General features: G+C 44.6%; 1 protein-coding gene across 1 annotated transcript in view; it reads right to left on the bottom strand.

Moving 5' to 3' along the window:
* Vtcn1 (V-set domain containing T cell activation inhibitor 1) overlaps positions 1 to 9,984 on the bottom strand; it is a 91,661-nt gene extending 81,677 nt beyond the window's left edge. Inside the window, exons 1-2 of the mRNA XM_052732212.1 lie at positions 9,946 to 9,984; positions 9,534 to 9,580 (exon numbers count right to left, since the gene is read on the bottom strand). Of these exons, the coding sequence (XP_052588172.1) occupies positions 9,534 to 9,580; positions 9,946 to 9,984 (86 nt within the window). The remainder of the gene's footprint in view (positions 1 to 9,533; positions 9,581 to 9,945) is intronic.
* Positions 9,985 to 13,973: the final 3,989 nt, after the last annotated feature.

The raw sequence follows: 13,973 nt of genomic DNA, 5'->3' as shown, positions 1-13,973 counted from the left end.
CAGTCCTGCCCCCACATAGGGTATGTTGTTATTTGTTTCTGCTCTTTTTTGAGCAAATTATTGTTGTTAGGGGTTTTTGGTCTTTTGCTGTACTGGGGGGACTGCCACCCAGCTCCCAAATAAATTCACACACGGAGGCTTATTACTTATGAATGCCTGATCTTAGCTTGGCTTAGTTTCTTGCCAGCTTTTCTTAACTTTAAACTATCCCATCTAGCTTTTGCCTCTGGGCTTTTCCTTTTCTCTGCCTGTAGACCTTTCTTTGTTTCTTACTCCGTGGCTGGCTGTGTAGCTGGGTGACTGGCCCCTGGAATCATCCTCCTTCTCTGTCTCCTCGATCTCTTTCCTCCCAGTTTTCTCCTTCTATTTATTCTCTCTGCCTGCCAGCCCCACCTATCCTTTCTCCTGCCTTGCTATTGGCCATTCAGCTCTTTATTAGACCAATCAGGTGTTTTAGACAGGCACAGTAACACAGCTTCACAGAGTTAAACAAATGCAATATAAACAAAAGTAACACACCTTAGAATAATATTCCACAACAGGGGTGGGGTTTTCACCCTCTTTTCCCTCCATAAGCATCCACTTAGGATACACATTAAGTTGTAAGACATTGCTTTGGAGCATGGTGGGTGTCTGTGCCGATGTTCTCTCTTTCTTGAGGCCTGACCGCATTGTGTGTGACATCCCAGCCTTTAGCACACCCAGCACAGGGCTTTGCTTGCAGACACTGGGTGAATATGCAGATGGAGAACTTTGCACATGAGGGTTTGTGTAACTGATTCTGCTTTGCTTTGTCTCTTGGGTATCATGAACACTCACCCTACCTGTTCTTCCTGGGGGGTTCAATAAGTTCGTTCTGGCACTGTGACAAGCTGCTCGGATCCCTCCTCAGAAACGATGGAATCCATTTAACAGCTTCCACTGCACGATTTCCTTAAAGAGCATCCGTTGACCAAGGCCATGTTCCCTTCCTTTGGAAACCTAGGATCTTCGTTGGCTAAAGAAGTAGCCAAGTGGCTTCAACTTGACCCCCTTCTGCAGGCCACCTTGGCTTCAGGGGTTCCTGGGAAATTGGCTGTAACATCTCCCTTTGCAGCTGTTAATGCCAAGAACACCCCCATTCTTGCACATGCAGTGTGTCATGTACCATTACAACTCACCATAGACCAGTGAGTAGAATCAAAGTCATTTTCACACCAATTCCCCCTAAAGTGAATTCACTGAGAAATGTGCAGAGGTGGCCAATAGGATTCAGGACTAATGGAAACTGAGGAAAAAGGTCATGCTGAGGGTGGTCATATATACAACTGGATGTACATGTCAGCTGCTTGAGATCTTTGTTAAATGGTCACTAGTGAGGTTCTGATATGCAACAGAGCAGTGTTTGGAGAACACAATGATTAGAAATTGGAATGAGGAGACAGTTTTGTGGGTAAAGTGTTTGCTGCAGAAGCATGGGGACCTAAACTAAGACCCCCTAGCACCTACACAAAAGTTAGACATATGGCACGTGCCCATAATCCCAGCACTGGGGTGGTGGGAGCATAAAAATTGATGGCTTGCCAGTCCGACTGAAACAGTGAGCACCAGGTTCTGTGAGAGACCTTGTCTCAAAACAATAGGGAGCGATAGAAGAAGACACCGGAAGTTGACCTCTGCTCTCTACATGCACTTACACTGGTAAGCATCCCCCTAACACACACATGCACACATTGGCATACCACACTCAAATACATAAACAAAATAAATAAAAATTTGAAATATCGGTGTCAAACTAAAGAAAACACGGATGTGTTTATTTATTTTATGGTACTAGGGATGGAATCCAGGGGCCCACATTCACTAGATAAGTGCTCTACTACTGAGCTACATACCCAGCCTCCAGATTTATTTATTGAACCCACATCTCACTTACACTTTTCTTAATATCTTTATTGCCACAGTGCCAGCATGAGCTTTCTGGTCTCAGCCGAACGATTTCAGGAGTCTTGGCTTATTTCTCTTATTATTATTTTCTCCCTGTAAGGCAGTCTAGAGAACCTTGGCTTTTCTGTAAGTATAACCACGAAAGTATTACTCTCCCTTCCTACGGGATGAAGTACAATTTCTGTTTATTCTCAGCCCCCTTCTCCATCTAATCCTCAATTCACCCATGCCCTTCTTTTAAAATAAGATGTATTGTATTTTTAGTTATGCACATGCACGTGTCTGTGTGCAGGTGACTGCAGGTGTCCAGTGCTGGGAACTGAGCTTAGGTGCCCTGCGAGAGCAGCAGGTGTACTGAATAGCTGAGCCATCTCCAGCTCCCCCCCGCCCATTCCTGAAGGCATGCAGTTTCCTTGTGGATCGCCCTGCTCCACTGAGGCTGGAGTACCTCTCGGTCTTTCATCTCTGTGTCAGCTGGACAAGAACCAGTCTCTTCACCTGAAACCCCGACTGTCTACCCATCCCAACATAATTACCCTTACCTCCTGGACAGGCTCAGGAAGCACCCTTGGTCCCCACCAAACCCTGCAGTGAACAATCCGATGACCCTCCACCCTACTTAAGCCACTGAGTGTTTATATTTAGGTCTCTTACATTCAACTGAAATTTATAGCCATCTTATACGTGTCCACTTCTGACCTCCACATCTAGATTATGAGTTCTCAGCAAGTGAGGAAAGCCCGATCCATCTCTGTCTGACCCTGAACGATTTTGCACTTGAGAAGTCCACTCTTTTTTTTTTTTCAGCATTTGATTTTTGTATGCTGACTCAGAGACAAAGGATTTCTTCGGGGAGCCTTCAGCTGACACTTCTGATTGGTGATTCCAATTATAGAAAGCTCAGAGAAGCCACCTCCTATTTGTTTTCACTCCATTAGGAAATTCTTTGTGTTAATTCAACATTTTGTCCTACGACTCATTAAGTCAAGCTATGTTGAAAGCAATTTAATTAAAACTCTTGTGATTTTGCAAGACTGCCAAAAATTCGGGTCTCTCTAGGCAGATCCAGGGGTTATAAAATGCAGCGTTTCCAGACACGAGTGTAGCAGCCAGGAAGCTGGCAACTCAGGCTTGCTCAGCAATGAAATTCTGAGATGTTAGATGTGTCCATTTTCCCCCATATTAGTTGCAGTCTCTTGGTTGATAGATTTGACAAATATAGCTCATAGCCTGCAAACTACAGTCTCTATCCCTTAAAATAAAATAAAAGGTGAAGCAGAGATTAAAAGTTAAGTGGGGTTTAAAAGTTAAGTAGAAACACATAAGCTGGCTTAATTCTCTTTTATCTTTTCTTTCTTTTTTTTGTTTTTTGTTTTGTTTTGAGGCAGGGTTTCTCTGCGTAGCTTTGGAGCCTTTCCTGGAACTTGCCCTGTAGACCAGGCTGGCCTCACAGAGATCCACCTGCCTCTACCTCCCAAGTACTGGGATTAAAGGTGTGCGCCACCACCTCCCGGCCTGTTTTATTTATTTATTTATTTTTTGAGACAGGGTTTCTCTGTGTAGCCTTGGCTGTCCTGGAACTGGCTCTATAAAACTCTGTCTCCCGAGTGCTGGGATCAAAGGTGTGTGCCACCATCGTCTGGCTACTTATATATATTTTTTTAATCTTAAAGAATTTTCTTTTGTTACAGAATCATTAAAGGGTTTGTGAGATGTACTGTTTAGGTTTAGGGATGAGAGAAGAGGGCTGATGTGGTCTAATATCAAGGATATAAACATATGGCCCTAAGTAAGTGTTAGAGTAGCAATAAAGGCCCATTATGGTCAAGTCCTGGCCCGGGGGAGACCTAACATTCTAGCTAGGTGAGCTAATCACCTGGCCAAGGGACCTCCCCTCAGGAGGAAGGGCTGCCCTTAGGAAACTAGGGTGACCTTAAGCCCTGTTAAAGAAACAGGTGGGATCAATCTTCCTTTCATGAGAATCTGTGCTCTTCCATGCCGGCACCCCCACTTCCTAGCAGAGTGTCTTCAAGTCGCCAGGAGGGTGCTCATTGGGTCTGCCCATCTGAGTGGGAATCCAGCAACTCTCTTTTTGTTTTTCTGTCTCTTTCTCTTGGATGCTGGCCAAAGCTAAGTATGCTTTTCCTGAGATTTTGGACGTCCTTTTTTTTTTTTGCCCCCTCTCAAGCCCCACTTCCCTGCCCTGTGACTACCTGCCTGCTATGTGACAGAGCCCATGGCTTGGGAACTTAAACAGCATGACCCTTTTCTGCTTCCCTCCATGATCCTCCTAATGGCAGCTCCTGGGACTTACAGCTGGCCTGCCCTGGAGATTGTCTTTTAAATTCTAATAAAATTGTTGCTGTGCTTCTGTTGGAGTCCATTCTTAACTTCTTTATTAATGGGGCTAAGGACCCCAAGAGGGGACCCCAATTTCCCCATCAGCAGAATGTTCTTGTTGTTTTTAACAGTCTTGATTGAGAGGTATTTAGGAAAACAAACATTATCTCTGTAGGCAATTTTGGCTTTATTAATTGTCTTGAAGATTTTTTTTTTAATTACCAGTCAATAGAAAAGGCAAATTAGATCCCAGATTGAGGGGCCTCCTTCCCTTTTCCTTTTGACTTAATGCTCCATCTTCCTCTCCTTCCTCAAGCCCTGACACTGGGAGGAAAGCCTGTATGCTCTATTATTTAAATTTCCAGTGGTGCAAACCCAACAGGCGGCCTCATTTTACAAGACACTCTAAACCAGTTCAGTGGTCCACTTAGCAAAGATTAAATGCCATGTTCCAGACGCTCAATCTGGTCTACCCCCAGCTCCCTGGTCCCTGTGATCCCCGTGGAAATAGTCTAGACAGTCACCAAGCACAGTGTAGAAGCTAGGTAGAACATATGACAAGGTAAAGCAGGAATTGCGCCGGCCTGCATGTCAAGCAGGCTATACCCTACTTCCAAAGTTTCTCAATCAGATAGCTTGGGGGGGCGGGCTTTTTCCTGTCCTGATGATTGACAGACTCAGTCTTTTGATTAGAAATCATGTAACGGAGAAGCTGGAAAATAATTAAAGAGAGACGAGAATTTATAAAAATGGGCATGCTTTGTCAGGAGACAACAGCCTTCCCTTGCTGGGACTCCACAAAGCCCCGTCGCCTCCACCTTCCCTTTTGTCTAAACTATAGCTCTCGTTTCATCTGCTATTTTAAATTGTTTGAGAATATCATACATAAGTACAATGGTTCTTTTGTCATGTCCACTCCTCCCTCCCTTCTGCATCACCCCACAACTCATCTCAAATTTGTGTTCTGTGCTTCTGTAATCACACACACACACACACACACACACACACACACTATTGAGTCCAGTTTGTGTTGCTGATAAGTACATGGATGCAGGGCTGACCACTTGGGTATGGGCTCATCCCTGAAGAAAATTGTGTTTCTCTCTCAGCAGTCACTCACTGCCTATAGCTCTTCACCTAGGGGCGGGGCCTTGTGAGCCCTTCCCCCACCCCTGCTTTGATGGCAGCCAAGATGAAGGTCTCGGGAATGGCTTGGGTGGGCAGCCATGTTGTTGAGAGCTCATGAGCACAACAACAACCCTGTTATGTCCAGGGGACACTAGTTCCCAGCGGCTCTCCCAGTCCATTGGTTCTTACCTAGTCATCCTGCCCCACCCCACCCCCTTCCATGACGTTCTCTGAGGGTTGAGAGGCTGTATTAGGAATGTCCCACTTCACAGCCACTTATTCTCTGCACTCGGACCAGTTGTGATTGCCTGGAATAACCTCCATCTGCAGCAGAGAGATGAGGGGTGAGAGATCACAGTATTTCAGATTCTAAAGGGAGGCAACCGTGAGGCTTTCCTCCCTCCATCAGCTGCTATTTCAAACTCTAAGGGGCGACGACTGCTACACTTTCCCCTTCATTTACCTATCATTGTTTTCACTTGCAAAATGAGCATGGTAACAGGGGTTGTGAAGGAGCTCTGTCAGGAGCACCGACAAACATGACCTGTTCTCTCTCTCCATATCAGAACTTACTGGCTAGCAATAAGTTCACAAGCCATCTTGATTCATTGGCTGCAATTTGCCAAATAGTCCCAATTCCCTTGCTATCTGGCCAAGGCAGAGATAGGTTCTTTGATTCCAATAGTAGCTACTAAATTTAACTCTAAGATCACACATTGCCTATCACCTAGTAAATCGTCCATGTATTTTTGTATATCTGCAGGTTAAAGCCTGCTACAAAGGGTTGAATAAGGCACGGCATAGTCGGAAGGGAGCCTAAGAGGCCTGATTGACAGACAGAAGCGGGAAACTGATAGAAATGCAAAGGCCATCGGTGCTGGAGTGCTGCCCCAGAGCCAAGAAACGAGGTCCGAGTTGAACTGAGCCTTTTGTTAAATGGGGCAGCAGAAGCAAAGTGTAAGATGTGGACGCCAGACAGGTGGAGCCAGCTCCAGAGGATGAATGGATAGACACATAGACAGCAGCTGATTAGGCCGCATCCGTGGTGGAGACAGCTGAGCTGGAGCCCCTGGAAGTTCTCTGACGGCTGGTCCCTTGAGGCACACACCAGATGCACAGATCATGGGTCAGTGGGGCCACCATCACCACAGTGTTAGGAATCCTTCTCTTTATGGAGTCCAGGTGAAGGGGATGCACCCTTTCCTTGATAAGTTCTCAGGCCTGGTTTTCCTCGTATGATTTTAATACATCCATGAGCTTATATGAGTCCATTTTTTTTTTGATAAATTTATGGGATAGTATACATTTTACTTTTAGGGGTAAACTGTCAGTCTGTGTCTTCTAGGTTGTGTTGGATAGCTGGAGCTGTCTATATGCCCATCAAGGCACAGAGTCATCCTGCTTCTGTGTTTATACTCAAAATAGAGTCAAAGGTTGCTTATAAGGTGGAGTCTCAGGGCAGGCCTGAAGAACACTGATTTACACAATGTCGGGTAACTTAGAGCAGAGACAAGTCTGGTCTCTGTTTTGTTTTTTGAGACAGGGTTTCTCTGTATAGCCCTGGCTGTCCTGGAACTCGCTCTGTAGACCTCGAACTCACAGAGATCCACCTGCTTCTGCCTCCCGAGTGCTGGGATCAAAGGCGTGCGCCACCACTGCCTGCCTTATTTGGTTTGGTTTGTTTTTTTTGTAGTCTAATTTCAATACAAGGACAGAGAGCTGATTTTCAAGAAAACCACAGAGCAAGTGTAGCCAAAAGTTTCTCTGGTCTCACCCCAGCCCTGTGGTCCTGCAGCCGCCTATAAAATAATCATTCAGAGGTTTATATTAATTATGAACTGGATGACCTAAGGTTCAAGCTTCTTGCTAGCTACCTCTTATAGCTTAACCCATTTCTATTCATCTATAAGTTGCCACATAGCCGTGGTGTTCCCAGTCTGGTGGCATCTTGCTGCTCCTTGGGCGGTGGCTGGCATCTCCTCCCACTCTCCTTTCTCCTCTCATTCTCTCTCTTGGATTTTCCCACCTGGCTCCATCCTGCCCTGCCATAGGCCAATGCTGCTTTATTTACTAACCAGTGGGAACGACATATGTTCACGGCACACTGAAAGACATCCCACAGCAAGCCAGCCTCAGGCCTCCAGATCTGCAGGCCAAAGAACACATGTGGGACAAAGAACTCTGCTGAGTCTGGGGACCTTAACCCGACACCTACGCAGTTCCAAACCTTTCCTTTGGCCAAACTTTCTTTGAGCTGAACAGTCTAACCCCACTCCCCCAAGCTCCAACTGTAGTGAAGCTCCTGTTCCTCCAATGTCAGTGGACTGGTTTGGTGTAGAAGAGGCGCCAGGGAGCTGGGACTCCAAGGCCTACAGCAAGTAGCTGGTACAGGATCAGGCTACCTCACAAGCTGCTGACTGTTAGGACAGGGTCTACCCTCCATCACCTTGAGGTCTGGTACCCTGCTAGCTACCCAGCAGTTATGCAAATGAACTGTTTATTCAGAACCCTGGCCTCTCGGCAATGATGGATGCTGGTGGTTGACATACATGAGCTTTGGAAAGTATTTCTTCTGATAGAAGTGGTTTGAAGGAGTTCATTTATGTTTAATACACTTCCAGTGACCTGTTAGTCACACCATAGCCACAGGCTCTTTGGAAGCACTTCATACTGCCAATTCAACCTGAGACAACATTCCATAGGACCCTCAGCCATGTGAAAAATCAGACATTGGCCAAAATTCCTATATACCCTTTGATTAAGAGGATATTTAAATTAGATCCTCCTTCCGTAGGTTATTTTCACTCATTTATTGAACATCTTTAAAGGTAGGCAGGCTCATTGCTACAGAGGGAGTATGAGGCTCTACATATAAATAAGTAAAGAGAAACGCTTGTTGGACACACTGGCAAATGCTGCTCAAACAGCTGCCGGGGAGAATGAGGAAGGAGCTTGAGCAGCAGAGCAGGACTTTGCCTCAACAACAACAAAGGTAAAAAGAAACAAGTGATGTGCTTTTAGTCAAATACATTCAAAGTAGTATCTTTTCAGCACACAATCAGTATAAAAATTACTAATGAAGGAATATGCATGGAAGAGGGAAGGAAGAAAGGATGGAGAGAGAAGAGGCAAATGGATGGGACAAAATTGCTCAAAAAACCTGCAATTTGCTGACAGAAATGTATCTCCATAAATATAACACTCTCTGCTCTTAACAAAGACTGTTCTCATGGATAACACACACACACACACACACACACACACACACCACAAAAGTAAAAAGATTTAAGCTTCCCCTAGGGCAGCGGTTCTTGACCTCCCTAATGCTATGACCCTTTAATACAGTTCCTCATGTTGTGGTAGTCCCCAACCATAAAATTATTTTCATTGCTATTTCATAACTGTAATTTTGCTACTGTTATGATCATAATGAAAATATCTGATATGCAGGATATGTGATATGGGGCCCCCTAAGGAGTTGAGACCTACCCCAGGTTGAGAACTACTGCTATAGGGTGTCAGATGTTTTTCCCTGGCCATGGTTATGCTACTGTCCTAGGCCCAGAGCCCTGCTTCCTTCCTTCATCTGTATTGACTAACCCCAACGATGACCTGTTCTCTACTGCTGATTTTTCCAACACCCTTTATATACTATCTATGCTCTTCTGGTCCCCAAACCATAGTTTCCTCTAGTGCCATCTAGTTAACCCTCCACCCATCTCCTAACAAACCTTCTCACATCCTCTAGAGACTCTTTCCAATCCACACCTCCTTGCCTTTGCTGAAGTAATGAGTCATCTGATAATTCACTGGAGAAGTATTTTTTGCCAAGTCCAGTGGTGTACACCCGTGTAACTGAACACAAGAACCTTGCATTTCAACAATCACGAATTCTAAAACAAACACAGCTAAGACATATGTTTCCTGCAGTAGGAAAGGAGTACACCAGAGCTGTTTTCAAATCAAGGCCTTCTGCAAACAAAACAGTCATGGAGATTTCCCTTAGGGAGTCTGTTCACAGCTACATAGGAATGTCTGAGCATGCTCAGTTAAACAATCCATGCTATACTTGCACCATCAAGTTTTAGCTGAAAATAAATGCAAGGATGCTTTGGAGGTGCATTAATCTAAGAACTCACCCTAAGGTGTCTGCCTCATTCAGTAGTTCACACCAGTTCTTCCAGCTCTTCGGGAGGTTGAGGTGGTCGGGTCATTTGAGCCCAGGAGTTGAAGACCAGCAAGGTAAGGTAGCAAGACCTTGTTATAAAAACAAATAAATAGAAGGAAAGATAAATTGAATACTCAGGGGTTCCCATGCACCATAGTGAGAGATGTTAGGAACGCCAAGTCGTTAAAGTCTGCTGCTTTTTCCTCCAGTTCCAATCCCATCACACAGCTCACCTCTTACGTGTCCAACCGTTCCTTCTTCCAGACAACAACCTACAAACCCCCCTCACCCTCCACAAGTACCATCATCAGCCACTGGTGTCATTTCTTCTTTCCAGATGTGTCCCCATGCTACTCACTGAACTGGCCTCCTCTTCTACTTACGTTCTCTACCGCCCACAGCAGGCCCAGGGATCCTTCCATGTCACTCTCCTACTCAAAGTCCCCAGTGAGTTTCCAAACTCTAGCTCTTAGCATGAGTTTCCTAATGCCCCGAGACCCTTACTGTGGCCTCCAACAGCTCTGTGAGGAAGCCTTTCTTCACCACCGGGTCCTGCTTGCTTTTCTGACCTCTTCTCCGTCGCTCTCACCAGGCCTGGCCCTGTCCTTTCCCCAAACACAAGCTGTTTTTCCTCTCAGAATCTAGCCACATCCTTCCTCTGCCTGCTGCACTCTCCCTCCAGATATTTCTAGAAAAACCTCCTTCCCATTTCTACCCAAATGTCCTGTCCTGAGTGATTTTCTTTTCTTCTTTTTCAATTTAGAGACTTTTTTATTTAATCAATTTTTTCAACTGCTCTCTAGATTCATCCTGCTTTATTTTTACCATGGCTTATAAAAATCCGTAACATTAATTCATGTGTTTATTTGTCTATCGTGTGTATAATTTTGCACTAGAATGTAGGCTCCAAGATGACAAGGTCTCTCCTGGAAGAGCAGAGACATAGCTCACCGTAGGAGCTTTACAGTGGAATTTTCTTCCCCATCCCTGGCTGCAGAAGATTCACAAAGGGTCATCCTCATTCACCTTATGTTTTTCATCCATTGTCTCAGTAACTTCTGTTTCCACTGCAGGGTTCCCACGGCACAGTAAATGTCTCTGATCACAGGACAAGCCCTGGGCCTAGCCCCTCTGGGGATCCTTAGAAGTACAGATTCCTATGCTCAGAGCTGAGTGTGACTGACACTCTCCACACAGTAAGCCGAGTTCCTGGGCTCTTCTTTGGTTTCAAGAATTTCTTTTGCTGATTTCCAAATCTGTGCCTCCACCCCCTGTTTCCACCGAGCCCCCAAGGTGGGCTGATCCTGCCTCCCAAACAACTTCCGAATCTGGGTCTCTGCATGCATTTTCGATCTCATACCTGGGTCAGCTGTGAGACTTCAATGAAGCCACTGCCTCAGCTGCTGAGCTAAAATCTGTGCTTTCTCCACCACGTGGGCAACCCATGTCACAGCCAACCCACGCCACGTCTCCTTTCTAAAATCATCCATGGTTTCTTTCCCTTCCCCTCCAGAGCACCCTTTCATCACTTCCTAGATCTTGACTCTCTACCTCTAGACAAAGATCATGTGCCAACATCTCTGGAATCTTCTTCCTTCTCAGCTGAACTTGTCTCCATCCCCCTTGAGCTCAGAGCACCCCGTCATCTCTTAAGGCATTTGTTCATTTTACTTTTATTCATCTGTCTTATTTCCGCAAATCTATAACTTCCACAAATGCAGGCAATGTGATTTATTCCCCATCACACCCTTCAAAGCACTTAGCCCAATGGCTGATACTCAACAAAAGTTTATTGAATAAATGATTGAGTTCACATTTAGTTCAAAATATACTTTATCATTCTCTGTTTTTTCCCTCTTGCTGTAGTTAAAACAGAAACCCAAACGATATTAATTTTAAAATTTTAGTTTATTCATTTCTGCCCAAAGAAAAATACTGACAGCCAAGCACTGACACCCGTTTGTGATAATGATCAATTTAGATAGTATAATGGGTTTCAAAAACAAATCTATCATAATCAAGGAACATAAAACCATCTACTAATCACAACAAAGGACAAAACAAATCCTTTGAGTCCTCAATCAGGGTCTCAAAACATTCTAAATAAATGCAGAGACATGCAGCTTCTTATGAGTAATCAATTTATAGCACAGTTGAAACAGGGGTGGGGAGTACTGGCTCCTAGAACGCCATCTTCCCGAGTGATTCTTCCTCGTTCTCCAGTTTGATTAAACTTTGCCTTTTTATGGAGATGCAAACTTTGGTGAACAGTGTGTGGCTGCAGCCGTCTGATTAGATCTCTAACCGCAAACTCCACCACAAGCATGTCAGCATCTACTGCTGGGCTGCGGGAGACACAGCCACAAAGGGAATGAGACATGGATTTCTATCAAGGCATTATCAATTAATCTTTGTGCGTACAGACTGAAAATTTGAATGATCCTTTTATAATTACAGTATAACAGGCTCTTGGAATCTAGCCTGATAACCTAACCTCCTATCCCTTGATGGTTTAAGCAAACACATCTTTTAATTCCAGCCCACAGATAGAGCTGAAATGATTTACCAAGAAACTAGTTCCCTTCTTGTTGCTACGATAAACACTGTGACCAAAAGCAACCTGGGGAGGAAAGTGTTTATTTCAGCTTACAACTCTCAGGTCACACTCTATCACTGAGGGAAGTCAAGGCAAGAACTCAAGGCAGGAACCAGAGGCAGGAATTGAAGTAGAAGCCATGGAGGAACTCTGCTTACTGGTTTGCTTTCCATGGCTTCTCATCTGACTGACTTTCTTATGCAACCCAGGACCACCTGCCCACAGCGGGCTGGGCCATCCCACATTGATCATTAGTCAAGAAAAGGCCCTACAGGCTACTATGATGGAGGCATTTTTCCCAGTTGGCATTTTTTCTTCCCAGATAGCTCTAGCTTGTGTAAAGATGACCAAACAAACAAACAAAACAACAACAATAAAAACTAGCCAGTACAACTTTCATGCTGGACACACTTAGCATCTAGGGAAGGTGTCTCCTGTCCTCATTTGGTCCTACTGACCGTACAGAACAGCTGTCAGTACTGTGGCCTCTGTCCTGAAGGGATGGAAGAGACCATTTGCTTTGCCGTTTCAAGAAAAATGAGACGACAAACGTTCTAAAGCTTCAGGGATAAGCTTTGAGATTTCTTTTTAAGCTTTGTTACTATGGTACTCTATTTATTTTATTTTATTTTATTTATTTATTTTGTGTGTGTGTGAAACAAAGAACCTCAACTTATTTCTTCCACAATTCACTTGAAATTGTTCTCATCTGCCCAGAAACCATAAACTTTCAGAGTTAGAAAACTCCTTGGAGATCTTCTGGTCCAATGCCCTGTTTTGCCTACAAACAATGAAATTGCTTCAGTTTCATCTTTGTTATATATTCTATATGTTACCAGCATCCTGAAAGTTCCCTGTGGGGTCTAAATGCTGCCTGTTGAGTTCCATATTGAACCAGCACCGCTTATAAGCTGTAGGAGGAATTAATATAGGCACCTCTTGGACAATGTGAGAAAGAAAACAGTGTCTATAACGTGATCTGGAAATCATAGACCAAGCCCTGTTGTGGGATATTTTGATTGCACACTCCTGAGACTGCCAATAAAGTTAAACCTTGAATCAGGGGACAGAGCCAGCGACTAGCTGATTGGAATTGGCCATAGAGAAGCCAGCAATTTGGATAGAGAAGATGCACAGGAAGGAAAGGGTGGGAACTAGAGTTTGGTGCTTCCTTTTGGCTCTGAGACAAAGTAAGAGATGTGCCTCTTGCGGTGTCTCTGGCCAAAAAGCAAGGTTGGCTAGTTGCTATTCAGCCTCTCTGAGCTAGTAGGTTTTCACCCCCAGCCTTTGACTCCCAAATCTTATTGATAAATAGAACAACAGAGACTTTATTTAAACCTGCATGTCATGGCCCTGGCTCTGCTGTGGCGGCAGAGCTGAAAGCCCTGCCAGGCCATGGCCTGAATGGCCAGCAGGGCACCAAGTGTGGAGCCAAGGGGCTGAAGACAATAATTAAAATATCAGTAAGTTCATGTGCAGCTGCTAAGCCAACAGAAAAGCAACAAAGTCCCAACTTTTAAATGACTGTCCATGTAGGGACAACACAATGAAACGCTGAGACAGCCACCTAAACTTTTTGTAGAATAGCTTAGTAAACTCTACATAGAATCCTCTTTTTGATGACTGTCCATCTCTGTGGTTAGAGATCTTTGTCCATAAACTTCTTTTTGCATGAACAGGAATTTTTCATGACACAGGAAACCTGAGAACAGAGGCATGTGGTCACACAGGAATGTTGTTTAGGGGGCTAGCTTGTCAAAATAGAGAAGGGAGTAGGTAGTTTGAACTAGGAGAGAGGTGGAGAGTCCTCATTGG

The sequence above is a fragment of the Peromyscus californicus genome, unplaced genomic scaffold (assembly GCF_007827085.1).
Source record: "Peromyscus californicus insignis strain IS unplaced genomic scaffold, ASM782708v3 Scaffold_9__1_contigs__length_137607984, whole genome shotgun sequence".
Lineage (NCBI taxonomy): Eukaryota > Metazoa > Chordata > Mammalia > Rodentia > Cricetidae > Peromyscus > Peromyscus californicus.
Note: the sequence above shows the minus strand (reverse complement) of the source record. Positions and strands in the feature narration are given on the sequence as shown.